The sequence below is a fragment of the Rhinichthys klamathensis genome, unplaced genomic scaffold (assembly GCF_029890125.1).
Source record: "Rhinichthys klamathensis goyatoka isolate OS25496 unplaced genomic scaffold, OSU_Roscu_1.1 h1tg000549l_1, whole genome shotgun sequence".
Classification (NCBI taxonomy): Eukaryota; Metazoa; Chordata; class Actinopteri; order Cypriniformes; family Leuciscidae; genus Rhinichthys; species Rhinichthys klamathensis.
Window position 1 is genome coordinate 58,734 of NW_026607020.1, and position 18,034 is coordinate 76,767.

At 39.5% G+C, this 18,034-nt stretch overlaps 1 protein-coding gene across 1 annotated transcript; it reads left to right on the plus strand.

Moving 5' to 3' along the window:
• Positions 1 to 8,904: 8,904 nt before the first annotated feature.
• On the plus strand, positions 8,905 to 16,189 carry trim23 (tripartite motif containing 23). Its single transcript, XM_056238949.1, has 5 exons — positions 8,905 to 8,955; positions 14,674 to 14,803; positions 14,888 to 14,998; positions 15,134 to 15,258; positions 15,639 to 16,189. The coding sequence occupies exons 1-5, from the start codon at positions 8,905 to 8,907 to the stop codon at positions 15,816 to 15,818; spliced, it is 597 nt and encodes a 198-aa protein (XP_056094924.1). The 3' UTR covers positions 15,819 to 16,189.
• Positions 16,190 to 18,034: the final 1,845 nt, after the last annotated feature.

Below are 18,034 nucleotides of genomic sequence, written 5' to 3' on the forward strand. Positions count from 1 at the left end.
AGCTCAACGCGCTGCAACTGAAGAAAACACATGCAAATAGAAAAAAACACATGCAAATAAAATAAAACGCATGCAAATAGAAAAAAACGCGTGCAAATAAAAAAAAAACACCCGCAAATTAAGAAAACATCTTCATCAGTTTCACAACACACGTGTGCTCCAAATACTCACAACACCACCATACAGAAGCGCGCTGCAAAAGCTCACAACACAAATAGAGAAAACGCGCTGCAAATAACACAGAGCACAACGGAAATGTTTCCAGAGGAACCAAATAAGTGACTGTTGTGGCAAAAATTCATCTCAAACAAACATCACTGCGTAAGAGACACTCAGAGTCAAATTATATAAAATAGAAGTATTTATTCTTGCAAGAATAGGAGCAGTCTAATACACAGTTGTTACCCTGTGCAGAAGAGTGACACACCCCCAGACAGACTGAACTAGCTTTTATCTTAGTTTCAAGGCCTTCTTCCCCCCAGAGCCTTCCTCCCAGTAGTTTTCCATAGACGTCACTAGTTGGCCCACTAAGCCCCCCTGCACCAAATGGCCTTCTGACATCTAGGTCAGAGGTCCTTTTTCGTCTGTTCTCTGGAGTGTCTCTCTCTTCTGCCTCCCCAGGTACATAAACAGAATCTTCTCTCACTACAAGTGAGAGACACACATGTGACATTCTTTGAATCATCTATATTTAACTAAAGATCAATGAATATCATTAAAATTGCCACCACATGACGAACCCGGCTGGGACGTGCTGGCATAGATATCCATAAATCCATAGACAGTATTTATTATGTCTATGCATAAATCTATGCGTGCTGGTGCTTACAGCTTAAAATTATACTTTATTTATTTATTTGTGCAAAACATACAGAGGTGAATTTTTTTATGACATACAATACAATGTACAAAATGTATTAACAATGTGTTCAATGTCATCAGAATACAAATGAGAAAAGAACAATGAGCAGGAAACTAAAATAAATAACTAAAAAAGATAAAGAAGAAAATCATGAAGGAAAGATATTTATCTATACATCAGTTACACTGTACAAATTGTTTCATGTTATTACATTTTCATAAAGAAAAGTTTCGTAAGAAATGTTAGGTAATGTAGGGTCCAAAATTTTAAAGTTGAGACACAGATATATAACGCATATTTGAAAAAAAATTTTGTAAAATAAAAATAAAAATTTATTTGCATCCGTTATGTTAACATCATTATATTTCTGTGGTAAGACGCCGTGCTGCGTTGTCATGGGAACATCCCAGGTGAAAAAAAATGAGGAAATTCATTTCAATTTTATTAATGGATAGCCCCTTGAGATGCAACATCTCATTTCCAAGAGGGTCCATACATATAGACATAAAACTATATGTATGGACGCATAGATGTATGGATATCTATGCCAGCCTGTCTATGATGCCAACACGTCCCAGCCGGGTTCGTCACTTATTTGGTTCCCCTGGAAACATTTCCGTTGTGCTCTGTGTTATTTGCAGCGCGTTTTCTTTATTTGTGTTGTGAGCTTTTGCAGCGCGTTTGTATTTGGTGGTGTTGTGAGTATTTGGAGCACACGTGTGTTGTGAAACTGGTGAAGATGTTTTCTTAATTTGCGGGTGTGTTTTTTTTTTATTTGCACGCGTTTTTTTCAATTTGCATGCGTTTTATTTTATTTGCATGTGTTTTCTTCAGTTGCAGCGCGCTGAGCTCTCTCGGCCACCGTATGGGAGTCACTATCGGACGAACGTGTTACAAAGCAGTCTACCTCTATAAACAACAGGCACATGGTGTGCAAACGCAGTGTACAGCTGTAAACAACAGGCAGAGACGGTGTCAATCCGACATGTCTGCAAACTTCCCACTGGAGCTGGAGAGCTTGTCCGAGGACGCTCAGCCGCGGAGAGGCGCTGTTGTGTCCGCTAGGAGAAAGCAGAACAGCAGCACAACTGACCCGAGAATCGCTTGGGAGGATCACACAACAGGTACCGAGTTAATACACATTAGAACTGATACACAATCCAATATAAATGGTAGGACTATGTATCACAGCATCAGCAGCACTGCTTGTAATGGGCTCTCGGTGCACAAGATGGCGCCAGTGAGTTTCGGCGATGCGCGCGTGTGCATGTTTACTTCCGACTCATTCCAGCGACTTTCCCATTTACTGTAAGGAGAAACTTATATTAAAAATCATATCGCTAGATGTTAGAGAGGATGGTGCTCTAGAAAACATTGTTATATTGTCCCAGCTGCATACGACCAGCGGTCCAGTGCGCTCGTTTTATCGCAGTATTTCCAGGAAAACCATTAACTAACACAATGAACCATGATTTTACTACAACTATTATGGTTTGTCTATGATTGTTGTCGTAAAACCGTAACTACAAATTTAGCCATGGTTTCAAAACGTATGGTTCCTATAGTTAACGTTACCATACTTTTGGGGGGCGCATTTTTTATTTTAGAGGGGGGGGGGGGGGGGGGGGATCAATTTTTGAAAATTAGAATATTACATGAAATCACACTGTAGTAGTTACACAGTAATCCCATGGTCATTGAACCAGGTTTTGGTTATTTTGGCAGTGTGGGCAGGTGAAAATCCTGCTGAAAATCATCTTCATCTTCATAAAGCATCTTCATAAAGCTTTTCTGCTGAAGGAAGCATGAAGTGCTCTAAATGTCCTGGTAGACGGCTGCATTGACTCTGGACTTCCAGGACATTAGAGCACTTCATGCTTCCTTCAGCAGAAAAGCTTTATGACATTTAGATTTTGTGGGTTTCATAAGCTGTAAGCCATAATCATCAAAATTATAACAAATAAAGGCTTGAAATCTCTCACTTTGCAAGCAATGAGCCTATATATTAGTTTCACATTTGAAGTTGAATTCCTGAAACAGTTAACTTTTCCATGATATTCTATTTTTTTGGAAAGGGTCTGTAGGTCTCTTAAGTGAATTCTCGTTATCTCCGACGAAAGGGTCTGTACATTTCAGACCAACAAAGCAGCAACAAAAAGCATGTTTCCTACTTGAACATAAAACAATGCTCTTCTTTATATACATTTCAGATCAACAAATCAGGACCAAAAAGCATCTTTCCTACTTGAACATAAATTTAGCTCTTCTCTCTTTCTGGCCAGCAAATTTCTCAATTACTCTCTGATTAAAGTCAGTCATCGCTGTGACAAGTCTCTTTTCCATGGACAGCAATGCCAGTGCATTCAGCCTCTCCTGGGTCATGGTGTTTCTGAGAAAGGTTTTAATTCTTTTCAGGGTTGAAAAGCACCTCTCAGCTTCAGCCGTGGTCATGGGTGTGGTTATGATAACTTTTAGGAGAGTCACTGTTACGTCCCTGTGGTTCCGCGTATGTGTTTTCTTTTGGTTTCTCTTTCTCTGCTATCACCTTCTTAGGTGTGCGTCCTCACTCATCTGCTGTTGGCTGGGAGAGATGTCAATCATCATTACATCGTGACGTCATCTCCTTCCCGCCGCCTATCAAGTTCAACACTCGAGTTTAAAGGGAAGCGGGAGAGGAACGCATGTCGGCTTGCTTTTCTTTTCTGTCGCTTTGCTTGCCGCCTTTGTGTTTATTTTCCGTTACAGATATTGTCCTGTTGTTTTTTCTTTCTGCCATGACGGCGTGTTTTGAGATTACCAAGTGTAATGTGTTCTGCCATGACGGCGTGTTTTGAGATTACCAAGTGTAATGTGTTTTGCCATGACGGCGTGTTCTGAGATTGCTAAGAGTAATGTGTTCTGCCATGATGGCGTGTTTTGAGGTTACCAAGAGAAATTCGGACAGGTAATATGTCACGTGACGTACACAAAGCAACACTTAGCAAACTCGATGTATACAAACCCCAGGTAGGGAAGTGAACGCCACCCATGGATGTTTTGTTATTAGTTAGAACAGCTAGAGAGGGCGCTTAGGCGCTGAAGATTACTGTCTTTTCTTTTCTTTTTGTTATTAGTTAGTAAGAGGTTGGGACTAGATAGTCGGAGTTTGTTTTGTTTCTTTCTTTTATTTGGCGTCACTATTTATGTCCTTATTCTCTTGGGTTGTTTATTTTTTTGAACTCTCAATCTGTTTATATTTTGTTTATTTTCTTGGTGTCCACAAATATATTTATCATCATTATTATTATTGTCCATCTTTTGCATTTACACTTCAAGTACAATAAACCGTACTTTATTTTCTTTCATAATACTTTGTTGTGTCGTCTCTTGCCACCTTAAATACACCATCTTCTGGTCACGACCTCAATGTTGCCCCTTTAAAGACCTTTTGTCTAAGGGTGCGTAACATTTAATGGGGGCTCGTCCGGGATATTTAATCTCAAGTTAATTTAGTTGTGATCAGTTGTGTGTGTGTATGCTAGTGGTAAGTGACCTTACGTTAGTTTGGCGGCATATTCATGCAGAGTAGTATTTTTGTACTTGTTTGCTGGTTGTGCATCATGGAAATGTTTAGCTTGCAAAAGTTCATTGCCAACCCGTCTTTTGAACAGATTAGTTCATGTAAGAAGCAAGACTTAGTGCTGATAGCTGATCACTATCAGGTTGTGGTGAGTAGACAAGCTCTTAAGAGTGAGATAAAAAGTAAGTTGATACAACGTTTAAAAGAGATCAATGTTCTTCCTATGTCAAATGCCGTGGGTGATGAGGAGGCTAGCGGAGGTGTTGGTGTGAGTGACGTTGCAGTGGCACATCGCAGTTTTGTGGATGATGAGGATAAGCGGAGCGGTAGAGCTGATGCTGAGGCGGAGGTGAGGGCCGAGGCTAAGGCCGGCTTGCCACCGTTTGATCCATTCTCTCCCAGTTCTGTTGATTCGAGAGACGGCGCGCGACTGAAAGTCCGCTTAGCCCGTTTACAATATGAGGCGCAGGAGAAAGCCGAGGCACGTCAAGCTGAGATAAATCTGCGTTTGGAAGTACGCAGGCTTGAAATTGAGGCTGAGACTCAGGTAAAGCTGCGACAGCTCGATCTGGACGCGATGCAGATCACTGCCAGTTCGGCTGCGCAGTCGAATCCAGGTCCGGTCTCTGATGTTCCTCCGCGGTCTGATTCATCCCAGGTGAGATTTGACATAAGTAAGCACATTGTCTTAGTTCCCCAGTTCAGAGAATCAGAAGTAGATTCTTATTTTAATGCTTTTGAACGAATAGCTACTTCTCTTCGATGGCCTAAAGACGTCTGGTCTTTATTGTTACAGTGTAAATTGATTGGAAAAGCTCAAGAGGTTTGTTCTACTTTATCTTTAGAAGAAAGTTTAAAGTATGAGTCTATGAAGTCTGCTATACTTCGTGCTTATGAATTAGTTCCAGAGGCATATCGGCAGAAGTTTCGGGGACATAAAAAAAATTCGGCTCAGACATTTGTGGAATTTGCTAGAGACAAAGGAATTTTGTTCGACAAGTGGTGCACAGCTAGCAAAGTGAGTGACTTTAATGAGTTAAGAGAACTTGTACTGCTCGAAGAGTTTAAAGGGTGTTTGCCTGATCGTGTTGTGGTCTATCTAAATGAACAGAAAGTGACTTCGTTGTCTCACGCAGCCGTGTTAGCGGATGAATTTGTTTTAACCCACAAAAATGTTTTTTCACTTGCACGTTCAGAGAGGTCACAGCCTGCTCCTGTGCAAACCCAAACGTTTCGTTCTAAAAACAGTCCACCTCGTGCTAGAGAGGATCGAGAATGTTTTTATTGTCACAAACAAGGACATGTGATCGCAGATTGTTTGACGTTAAAACGCAAGCAGCAGCCTAAAAGCGTAGGGTTTGTGAAAACTGTTAAGCCGACTGTTAGTGTGCCTAATGTGAGGAAAATTGATGACAGTTATCAACCTTTTATCTTGAAAGGGTTAATTTCTTTAAACGGAAATTGTGACGACCAGAAAGAAATAAGAATGCTCAGAGACACCGGTGCAATGCAATCTTTTATTGTGGCAGATAGATTACCATTGACTGAGGACACTTTCTGTGGCTCAAGTGTGATAGTTCAGGGTATTGACATGAGTTGTATAACTGTGCCATTACATCGTATACATTTGCAGAGTGAGTTATGTACCGGATTTGTAAGAGTGGCGGTACGTCCTTCTCTTCCTGTTCAGGGCGTTGATTTTATCCTTGGAAATGATCTAGCTGGAGGAAAAATCTTGCCTGTGTTAGAAGTTGTTGCAAAACCAGATGTGTGTAGTCAATCAGATGATGTGTCACATACTTACCCTGAAGTTTTTCCCGCATGCGCTGTCACTCGCGCTCAGTCGCGTAAAGTGGGTGATATGGTGGATTTGTCTGACTCTGTTTTTATCCCTCTTCTTGCTGGTGACGAATCATTGTGCACTGTTACGTCATCAAAAATAGATAAATCACAGTCAGAGAAAATGAGAGAAAATGTGTCTGACGCACCAGAATTGAAAATGTCCGTGTCACGAGAGAAAATTATTTCTGCACAGAAAGAAGATAAATCTCTCATTACTGCTTTTAATTCTGCTGTCTCTCTTGAGGTAGCTAAAAATCAGAAAGTTGCTTATTTTCTTGAGAATGAGTTATTGATGAGAAAGTGGTGTTCTAGCACAAACGATTCAGATTGGAATGTTGTGGATCAGGTGGTCATTCCTTCTCCTTATCGTCAGCATGTGTTATGTTTAGCGCATGATCATCAGCTTGCCGGTCACTTAGGAATTACGAAAACGTATGATAGGATTTTACAGCACTTCTTTTGGCCAGGCTTGAAGAAGGATGTTGCTCAGTACTGCCGTACTTGTCACACATGTCAAACTGTTGGGAAGCCGAACCAGGTGATTCGTCCTGCTCCACTGTTTCCCATACCAGCAATCGGGGAGCCGTTCGAGCATGTGCTCATAGACTGTGTTGGGCCGTTGCCTAAAACAAAATTGGGTAACCAGTTTTGTTTACCATAATGTGCATGTCTACTAGGTTTCCAGAGGCAATTCCACTGAGAAAAATCACCGCACCCGTTATTGTCAAAGCATTAGTGAAGTTCTTTTCCACTTTCGGTCTTCCGAAAATAGTACAAAGCGATCAGGGCACAAATTTTTTATCAAGACTTTTTAAACAAGTGCTGGAGTCTTTAGAAATTTCTCACCGAGTTTCAAGTGCGTACCATCCACAAAGCCAGGGCGCACTTGAACGCTTTCACCAGACACTTAAGTCGATGCTTAAGAAGTACTGCATGGACACTGCTAAAGACTGGGATGAGGGGGTTCCCTTAGTATTATTCGCGGTAAGAGAGACTGTACAAGAATCTCTTGGTTTCAGTCCAGCCGAACTTGTATTCGGACATCAGATGAGAGGACCTTTGAAAGTTTTTAAAGAACACATTTTGACCACTGTTTCAAGTCCTCACACGAATGTACTGGATTATGTGAGTAAGTTTCGAGATCGTTTGCATACTGCTTGGTCACTAGCTAAAGAATCTCTAGGAAATGCTCAGAAAAGCATGAAGCGCAAGTATGATCAGAGAGCAGTTGCGCGTTCGTTTTCAGCCGGTGATAAAGTGTTGGTGCTTTTACCTGTTCCAGGATCATCTTTGTCCGCCCGTTTCTTTGGTCCTTATGTGGTGAAACAGAAAATGAGTGAAACTGACTATGTGCTTTACACACCTGACAGAAAACGTCAAACCCGAGTTTGTCACATAAACATGCTAAAAGCTTACCATGACAGGGAGATGCCTGAGGTGAAAACTTCAGAGGAGACTGCAGGGCCCGCTGTCTCATCTGTCGCATTAGCCGTGGATCTGTTAAAACCTGTTGATATCTCGGGGGCTGACGAGGATGGGGTCGTGCTTCGCAATGCTCCTCAGCAGTGTGCAAGGTTAGCTAATTCCGAGATTTTAAAAGATCTTCACTCGTATCTGAATCATTTAACTCCTGACCAGAGAACTGACATTGTTAAAATAATATCTGATTTTAACTGTCTGTTTAGTGATGTTCCTAAACAAACAAATGTTTTACAACATGATATTGTTGTAAATGATGCTCGTCCTATTAAGCAACATGCTTATCGCATAAATGCAGTCAAGAAATCTGTTATGCGTCAAGAAGTGAATTATCTGCTTGAGAATAATTTAGCCAGGCCTAGTTGCAGTCCCTGGAGTTCTCCGTGTCTTCTCGTTCCTAAACCGGATGGCACGTTTAGATTTTGCACTGATTTTCGAAAAGTGAACGCTGTAACGGTGCCAGACAGTTATCCGTTACCGCGAATGGAAGACTGTGTTGATAATATTGGGTCTGCTCGTTTTGTCACTAAGCTGGATATGTTGAAAGGATACTGGCAAGTTCCACTTACTCCGCAAGCATCCGAGATTTCAGCGTTTGTAACTCCAGACAAGTTCTTACAATATACAGCGATGGCTTTCGGTCTCAGAAATGCTCCCGCTACGTTCCAGCGTCTTGTAAATATTGTCTTGACTGATGTACCTAATTGCAATGCTTATCTCGATGATTTGGTTTTATACTCTGTAACTTGGAAGGAACATGTGTGCTTGTTGAGAACGGTGTTTGAACGTCTACGTGCAGCTAACTTAACTCTCAACTTGGCAAAGTGTGAGTTTGGTCGAGCGACTGTCACTTATCTGGGTAAAGAGGTTGGACAAGGCCAGGTACGACCAGTGGAGGCTAAGGTTACCGCTATTGCAGATTTTCCAGTCCCTACCACTCGACGACAGTTGCGAAGATTTCTAGGTATGGCTGGTTATTACCGCAGTTTCTGTAAAAACTTCTCAACCGTTGTTACTCCTCTCACCTCGTTGCTTAGTCCATCTAAACTTTTTAAATGGTCTGTGGAGTGTCAGAATGCTTTTGATTGTGTCAAAATGCTTTTATGTAATGCACCTGTTCTCGTTGCACCTGATTGTACGCATACTTTCAAGCTTGAGGTCGATGCCAGTGCTGTTGGAGCAGGAGCTGTTCTTCTTCAGGAGGATACCCATGGTATAGATCATCCTGTGAGTTATTATTCCCGTAAGTTTAATAAACATCAGCTTAACTATTCTACCATTGAAAAAGAAGCACTTGCTCTCTTGCTTGCTCTCCAGCATTTCGAAGTTTACCTCGGTTCCAGTAGTCTTCCTATCACAGTCTTCACCGATCATAACCCTCTAGTGTTTTTATCCAGGATGTACAATCAAAACCAGCGTTTGATGCGCTGGGCTCTAGTACTCCAGAATTATAATTTGGAGATCAAGCACAAAAAGGGTGTTGATAATGTTTTGGCTGACGCTCTTTCGAGAGTGTAAAAATATTGTCTGTTTTAACTTGTTTTTCACAAACAGGTTTGCTCTTAAGGGTGGGAGTGTTACGTCCCTGTGGTTCCGCGTATGTGTTTTCTTTTGGTTTCTCTTTCTCTGCTATCACCTTCTTAGGTGTGCGTCCTCACTCATCTGCTGTTGGCTGGGAGAGATGTCAATCATCATTACATCGTGACGTCATCTCCTTCCCGCCGCCTATCAAGTTCAACACTCGAGTTTAAAGGGAAGCGGGAGAGGAACGCATGTCGGCTTGCTTTTCTTTTCTGTCGCTTTGCTTGCCGCCTTTGTGTTTATTTTCCGTTACAGATATTGTCCTGTTGTTTTTTCTTTCTGCCATGACGGCGTGTTTTGAGATTACCAAGTGTAATGTGTTCTGCCATGACGGCGTGTTTTGAGATTACCAAGTGTAATGTGTTTTGCCATGACGGCGTGTTCTGAGATTGCTAAGAGTAATGTGTTCTGCCATGATGGCGTGTTTTGAGGTTACCAAGAGAAATTCGGACAGGTAATATGTCACGTGACGTACACAAAGCAACACTTAGCAAACTCGATGTATACAAACCCCAGGTAGGGAAGTGAACGCCACCCATGGATGTTTTGTTATTAGTTAGAACAGCTAGAGAGGGCGCTTAGGCGCTGAAGATTACTGTCTTTTCTTTTCTTTTTGTTATTAGTTAGTAAGAGGTTGGGACTAGATAGTCGGAGTTTGTTTTGTTTCTTTCTTTTATTTGGCGTCACTATTTATGTCCTTATTCTCTTGGGTTGTTTATTTTTTTGAACTCTCAATCTGTTTATATTTTGTTTATTTTCTTGGTGTCCACAAATATATTTATCATCATTATTATTATTGTCCATCTTTTGCATTTACACTTCAAGTACAATAAACCGTACTTTATTTTCTTTCATAATACTTTGTTGTGTCGTCTCTTGCCACCTTAAATACACCATCTTCTGGTCACGACCTCAATGTTGCCCCTTTAAAGACCTTTTGTCTAAGGGTGCGTAACAGTCACGGTTTCGGAAAAGACTTCTTCGAGATTATTCTCCATAAACAGCTGGAATAGGTCCACAGCACCACGGCAGGCACAGAACTCTTGCTTGCTGTAGATAAGACTGAGCTCTGTCTTGAGCTTGCTTCCATTGAGCATCGGGTACGCTCTGATGGTGCTGCTCAATGCATCGGCAGGAAAGGTATCCTTGTACTCGTCAAACCTGTCCCCCTGCAACAAGGTGGCACAGACAAGGTGGTCTGTGAAGGAGAAACGCTCCCTAGTGTTTCCCAGGATTGTGTCACAGACCTATAGAGATAATTAAACAATATATAAATGTAAGGTAGTAGCCAGTCATCATATACTCACCCTCATGTTTTTTTCAAACCTGTATGAATTAATTTCTTCTGCTAAACAGAAAGGAAGATATTTAGAAGATTGATACCGTGAGAAATTTACATTCTCAGGAAAACAGCCACTTATCAGTTAATCGTTAATCGATCGATAAGGTCAATCAACTAAAGATTAATGAATTAATCGATAACTTGCATCCCTAATTTGATCATTTATATTTATGTTGCCAATTTATAATTTTTGGGATGCTGTTGTATAATATTAAAATGATGATTTTTGTAAGGATTTATACCAAACTAAAATAGTTTTCTTGAGTCTGTAGAATATGATATGCAGGCAGGACATTTCTGCAGCACAACAATATACCATGTTTTAGCATGATTTACCATGATATACCCCATTTCAGTGTGATTTTTCATTATTTACAATGTTCCAGTATGATTTACCATGAATCTAGCATGATTTACCATAGTTTACCATGATATGCCAAGTTCTAGTATGATTCACCATGATTTACCACAATTGAACATATTCTAGTATGATTTAATATGATTCTAGCATGATTTACCATGTTATAGGATGATTTACCATGATATACCATGTTTCTATCGTGATTTACCATGATGCACTATATTGCTAGCATTAATGTGAAGTGTCAATAAAAACGAAGTGATAAACTTTGACAAAATATGATTGTGTTATAATAGTTCACATGGAAAAACTGGTTTGCTTTAGTGCAGAATACTGGTGAAAATCAAGTGTGTCAAAATGAAAGTGAGCCAATAAGTGGTCTTCTACTGCCCTCTGCTGGTCACTCTACTTATTAATAAAGTGTTTTCACAAGTGCTTTTGCATTCATATGTAGACATTAGGGATGCACGATATATCGACCACATATCGATATCGGCCGATAAATGATCTTTTTTTATGTTATCGTTATCGGTCCGATAAGAAAATTGGGCCGATATATCAAAGCCGATAGATAGATTATTTACTTCAGTTGAGAGATGCGCGCGGTTCGCCATGATGGTTCTGAATGATTGGATTCACTTCGAAAAGGAAGATATAGTTCAGTGCAACATGTGCAGCACAAATCTGTCACATAGGCTTCATAACATTATAATAAAAACACGCAAAAGAATGTTGTGAAGTGTTGTTCGCCAGTGTTTCAGCGCGACGAGCGCGTTGTGGCGGAGAGAGCGCGTCTATGGAGTTTAGCCTTCGTGACAAGCACAGTCAAGTTCTCTTGAGCATTCCCAGCATTCTGCGCCATTGTAAGTTGTAATATGTTTATTTTGTGTATATATATCTGATTAATCTAATATAGGATGCGTTTGGTTGAGTTAATGAACGATGCAGTAGCGCTTCATTGTACCGCTGATCATCTTTAGCGTGATCATATTTGATCATCTTAGCGTTGCGCAGCTCAAACAGCAATGCACATCTATAACTATAATTGGGACTGTCATATACATCCATGCCATTATAATGAGAACACTATTGTAATAAAACGTTGTGAATTCTCTGTTTAGTTGCCGTTTCAGCGCGTTGTCGTGAGAATAGCGCGTCCAGAACAGGGATTAGCCTACACATTATGACCAGCACAAGTTCGATTATGCATTCACGTCATTTTGCGCAGATAAGTCGTAATATAAAGTTGATGTAATATAAATATCTGATTAATCTCACATATGATGCGTTTCGTGGATTTAAACACCCTGCTAGAAAAGCTCTTCAGTTTCCCGGTGCTCGTTCTCTTCAGCTTCAGCGCGCGCAGATTAAACAACAGTGCAAAACATTAAAAGCTATGATTGGGACTGTCATACAATTATAATTGTTTTCACTATTGTAATACATTTGTAAATTCTTTGGGTTTGCATTCTTCAGCAACCGTTGAGTTGATGAACCTTTAGCAATCACGGCCTTCTCTTCAGCTCCAGCGCGCGCAGCTCACACAGCATGTCATTTGAAACAGTAACTAAGCTATTAAAGATGTTTACTATCAATGTAATATTACAAATGTTTAATTTTTTTCAAAAACATTGCGTTATAATTAATAACTAACATTATTTTGTTCTCGTATTATTTTTATCAACGATATGGTTTGATTAAAATATTTTTTTCTTATTGTCCGTGCGGACGCGATTCCATTTTATTGATCCATGGATTATTGACATGCATTTTGTTTCTTTATATGCAGCCCAATGTTATCCAATGACTTGTTTGCATTATTTATGTATTTTATTTTTTGTTAGGCAATAGATTTTTTGATAACACTTTACAATAAGGTCTCATATTGTTAATGCATTGACTAACAGAGAGCAATAGCCTTTGTTATTGTTAGTTAATAAAATATGTGCGTTCATGTTAGTTCACAGTGCATTGACTAATGTTAACAGATACAACTTTCTTAAAAATGTTTTATAAAATTGTTGGGTCATGCTAACTAATGCTAACAAAATTAAACCTTATTATAAAGTACCATTTTTTAATAAAGAAAGTTGTCCATATGAGTGTAAAATAAATTTTAAAAGATAAGGAATCTTACACTGGTTCAAACTAGGCTATACTGTGTTGTATAGGTTTTAATTTATGTTAAAAGTGTTTGAGACAAGGCTTTTAATGGTGAGCCTTTTGTTATACAGGCTATCAAAGTATATAAAAATTTTAATTTAGATTTATCGGCCAATATTACCGATATATTGGCCATATATTGGCCAATATATCGGTTATCGGCTTTCAAATGTAAAGAATTATCGGTTATCGGTATCGGCCAAAATGTTCATATCGGTGCATCCCTATTTCTGACGTAGAACCACGACGCGCGACACGTTTTACACTACGTCAACAGCGTTGGAGAATGACCTTGAAGGTGAAGGTCCATTTAACATTTGACACGTACGAATAAAGTTTGTGATCTTTGAGTTTATTTAAGAGGTCACGCCGTGATGTTTCGATCTTCTATTGGTCACACATCTCCACTCCATATGGGAGTAAACATTCATTCTCAAATCAGAGTTCACCAAACTTGACTTTGGTGCACGGCAAACTTTCCATGAGTTTGCATATCCAGTCTCCTGCATTTGCATGCGTATGAATGGAAGTCAGTGTAGTGTAGTGTGATGTCCCTTTCGTCAAACAAACAGATGCCTCCAGCAGTGTACTGCACATAGATCAAACATTGTAATGCAATGTTATATGTTTATTTTTGGCTTATGGGGGCTTAACCGGCCATCTTCTGCGTGCAAAATGATATGGCTAGAGTTTAAACTTCAGAATTCCATACGAATGCCAAGGGATATGTTGGAAGATTCTTGTTGGGCCTAATGCGTAATACCATGGTGTTTTACATGCACAAATGGTCACAACACGTCATCAGTATGCAAATAAACCGTTTCCATCATCTTAAAGGAATAGTTCACCTCAAAATGAAGATTCTGTCATCATTTACTCACCCTCAAGTTGTTTCAAACCTGTATGAATTTCTTTCTTTTGCTGAACACAAAAGTAAACAGTTGATGGTCACCCCAGTGACTTCCATAGTATTTTTTTTCCTAGTAAAGAAAGGGGGTCCATCAACTGTTTAGTTATTTACATCCTTCAAAATATCTTCCTTTGTGTTCCAGAACTTTCATTTTGACGTGAACTATTTAACAAACACAAAATTCAAGATAATCTGCATTTAGTGCATTAAATTTCTGTATTAATTGATTCTGAGAGTTTATTTGCGTTAACTTTATTTTCAAAATGTGCATCAAAAATAGTTGGATGGAAAACCCTGACTTATATATATATATATATATATATATATGTGTGCTCAGTTACCTTTCCCTACCCCTCTAACTTGCCGGATATGTTACCCCTATTTATTCTGGGACCTTGGATTTTACTAATGAAGCACTGGTATGACATTTTACAACATGAACTAACTTTGCCTTGTCTGGTTGTGTTATTAGTGTGCTAAGAAAGGAACTACTGTACTTGAACTTAGTTTTGTGTAGTGATGATGCGTTTGATATCCGTATTAAACAGATGTGTTCGTCTTTTTTTCCGTCCAGGACAACCGTGTGCACATTGGTCCAAAGATGGAGATCCGGGTTGTGACTTTGGGCTTAGATGGAGCTGGCAAAACTACTATTCTCTTCAAACTGAAGCAAGATGAGTTTATGCAGCCCATACCGACCATAGGTATCCTTGTGCAACGGAAAACATGTACTGAAATGCGAACATGCAACTGTGTTCAGATAATAAAGAATTCTCTTTCTGTTTTAGGTTTTAATGTTGAAACTGTTGAATACAAAAACCTGAAATTCACCATTTGGGATGTGGGTGGCAAGCATAAACTCCGCCCACTCTGGAAACACTACTATCTGAACACACAAGGTAACTCTGCTACTTCTGGAGTTAAAAATTCACTTCACTGTGGCTTCTTCGTTCATAATGAAATTCACACAATCACATTACTTGCACTTTAATGAGTGTGTATGACTGAAGCTGGTCGTTTGTTCTGTCTCCCAGCGGTGGTGTTTGTGATTGACAGCTGTCACCGAGACCGGCTGATGGAGTCTCACAGTGAACTGGCCAAACTGCTGACCGAGAAAGAGCTCAGAGATGCTCTGCTGCTCATCTTCGCCAACAAACAGGTGAAAGATGTGAACAAATGATTATGTTTTGAACATGGCATTAAAAAAAATTAATAATATTGTCCCCCAGAATATTTTGTTGTATGAATATCTGAACATGCAATTTATCAAAAGAAAGAACAGAGCCTCTGCTTTTAAACAAAAGCCATTTTATTCTAGCTTCATGAATTCTTTTTTGTTAACACCTGAATGTGGGTAAGTTTCATTTTAAAAAAAAGCAACATTTTGAACGAAAAGGCCTACAACGTGCATAGGCAATGCTTTAAACGCTTGTTTTACTGGAGATTCTCTACTCTTTCAGAAGATGCATGTAACAGGTTTTGCCAGTATGTGTGTCCGCTGTGAACTCTTGACCAAGACTCTGTGACGTGTTTCTGTAGGACGTCCCCGGCGCGGTGTCCGTGGAGGAGATGACGGAGCTCCTGAGCTTACACAAACTGTGCTGCGGGCGCAGCTGGCACATCCAGGGCTGTGACGCCCGCAGTGGCATGGGGCTTCACGAGGGCCTGGACTGGCTCTCACGCCAGCTGGTGGCCGCAGGAGTTTTGGATGTGGCCTGAGGGACGCTTACCCACTCTTAATAGACTTGTGACTTACAACTCAAGCCTGTCCGTGTCATTTGCACAGTCACCCTGCTCATGTTTACCCATGTCATACCATCATACATCAGTAGACTTGCTGCTGTGTGCGCTTGTGGTTCAATGGTGTTCATTAATGGAGCTCATATAGGACTCCAGGTTAAATACAAGGCAACATATCCTGCAGGTTATCAACAAACATAATTTCAGCTCATCACTCAGTTTCTAAATAAAAACAAAGTTTTGAAACTTATTATGGAAGCCTATGGGCAAGTGTGCTTCATAGACTTCCATTGGAAATGCTTTACTGCATAAAAAAAAGAAAAGATTTTTATTTATTATTACAAAGTGAGTTGAAATTGTGTTGTAAACAAAAATATGTGTGGTAAACAAAACTATATTTGCAGATGCTGTCCATAAAGTTGATTAACATGAACTATTCCTTTGAAAAGAAGTTAACGAACATGACTAACTAAACTTACTGTCCCTTCTGTTAAAACCAAGACATTTAACATCTGGTTTATGATGCTTGTCTTTTCAAGGTCAGTTTGCTCATTCGCCTAATAGTAACTAATGCCTGGAGATATTTCTAGATGTGCTCAAGCTAAATATACTGGTCATTTTTGTACAGACACCCATTTAAAATCCCTTTAGTATCATGTGTGCAAACAGCACAAGGTTTATATATAGATCTATTAAATGTTTTAATCGTAGGTAAAGCCCCTTAGATAAGTTTGAAACGAGGCTCCATCACCAGATTCATGGTTACTGTAATGTGAAGTGCCTGTTGTGTCAGATTAACCAGTTACTGAAATCATCGGAAAGGTCATGTGATCAAATCCATTGCCATTGATCAAACGTTACATGCAAGTAATTGGGTGAATTTCACAAAACATGTCAACAACATGTATACAACATGTATAGGTCATGCTTCCCTTTAATATATACAATTTATTTTGCATTAATTTATAACATTAAACTTGTTCTAGGAACATAAAATTTTAGCATTATAACATTGTTCAATACAATCAAGCACATTCTTATCTTATATTCTCATTACTGTAATATAATGTGAAATTGTTTTAGATAATTATTTAGACATGGTAGTATCGCCTTTATGGATATTTATTCAAATAAATATTAAAATCGCCACTGGGATTTAAACACATCTGTAAGGAATATAATGTGCTTAATTGTTATGAAAATGTCAATGTTAAAATTCTGAATGGTAGAAATATATATTTTTTTCATTATGCAAAATTACAATTTTTGGACCCTTTAAATGTGACCCACACATGTTTTTTTGCTGTTGTTGTGAGATTCACCTAAAGACATACCATTATTCTTAACATCTCCAGCTGTTTTTATGGCTGTTGTGAGTTTTTTGGGGCTTTAAAATGAGCCTGTAAATATTTATTGAAATGTCCTTTGTGGTCTTATGACTGATGCATGGGTGTAGGTGTATTTTCACCATGTATGAAGAGATGGATGTGTTTGTGGCAAAAAACAATGTTACTGATTATTTATATTTTAAAGGAGAATTGTAGTTGTCATGAAAAAAAAAAAAAGTATAAACCAGTTTCCAGTTCATCAGTCCACTGCTTATTAATATCTGGCTGTATCTTGATTTGTTGGAACAAGTATTTCTTAGCATCTGAAAGGCAAAAACATTACATTTACATTCATTGATATATTTCATGTATAACGCAACTGTGGCCGTATGTAAATGCTCCATTACTTGACATTATCCGCATTAGGAACCATCCTTTGTTTTGAAACATTGATCCTCATTGCCATGTAATGTTGAATAACTGTACTTAGATAAAAGCATGTGTGAAGACTTTCCCTGTGCCCTATTGTAGGAGGATCTGAAGTTCCCTTTCGAGAGGTTCCTCCTATTGCGTAAGCTTACGCTATGGGAAAACTCCTTTTCTCGAGAAATATTGAAGTCTTTATGTAAAACGCATTGCAGCTGCACAGCATACAGCAATGAGCGAGGCAGCTCGGTCATTGGCTGTGCTGCGGCAACTTGCACGAACCAATGACGGGGCGACTCTGAACCCGCTTCCAATGAGCGTGCTTCGCGCCCACGCGCGTCAGAGCCCGCCGAGATGGGCGTGGCCAAGGGCTATATATTGGGCGCCCCGTCGTCTGAGTTCTTTAGATTTAATCTCCTTCAGCAAAGAACCTTCTCTTCG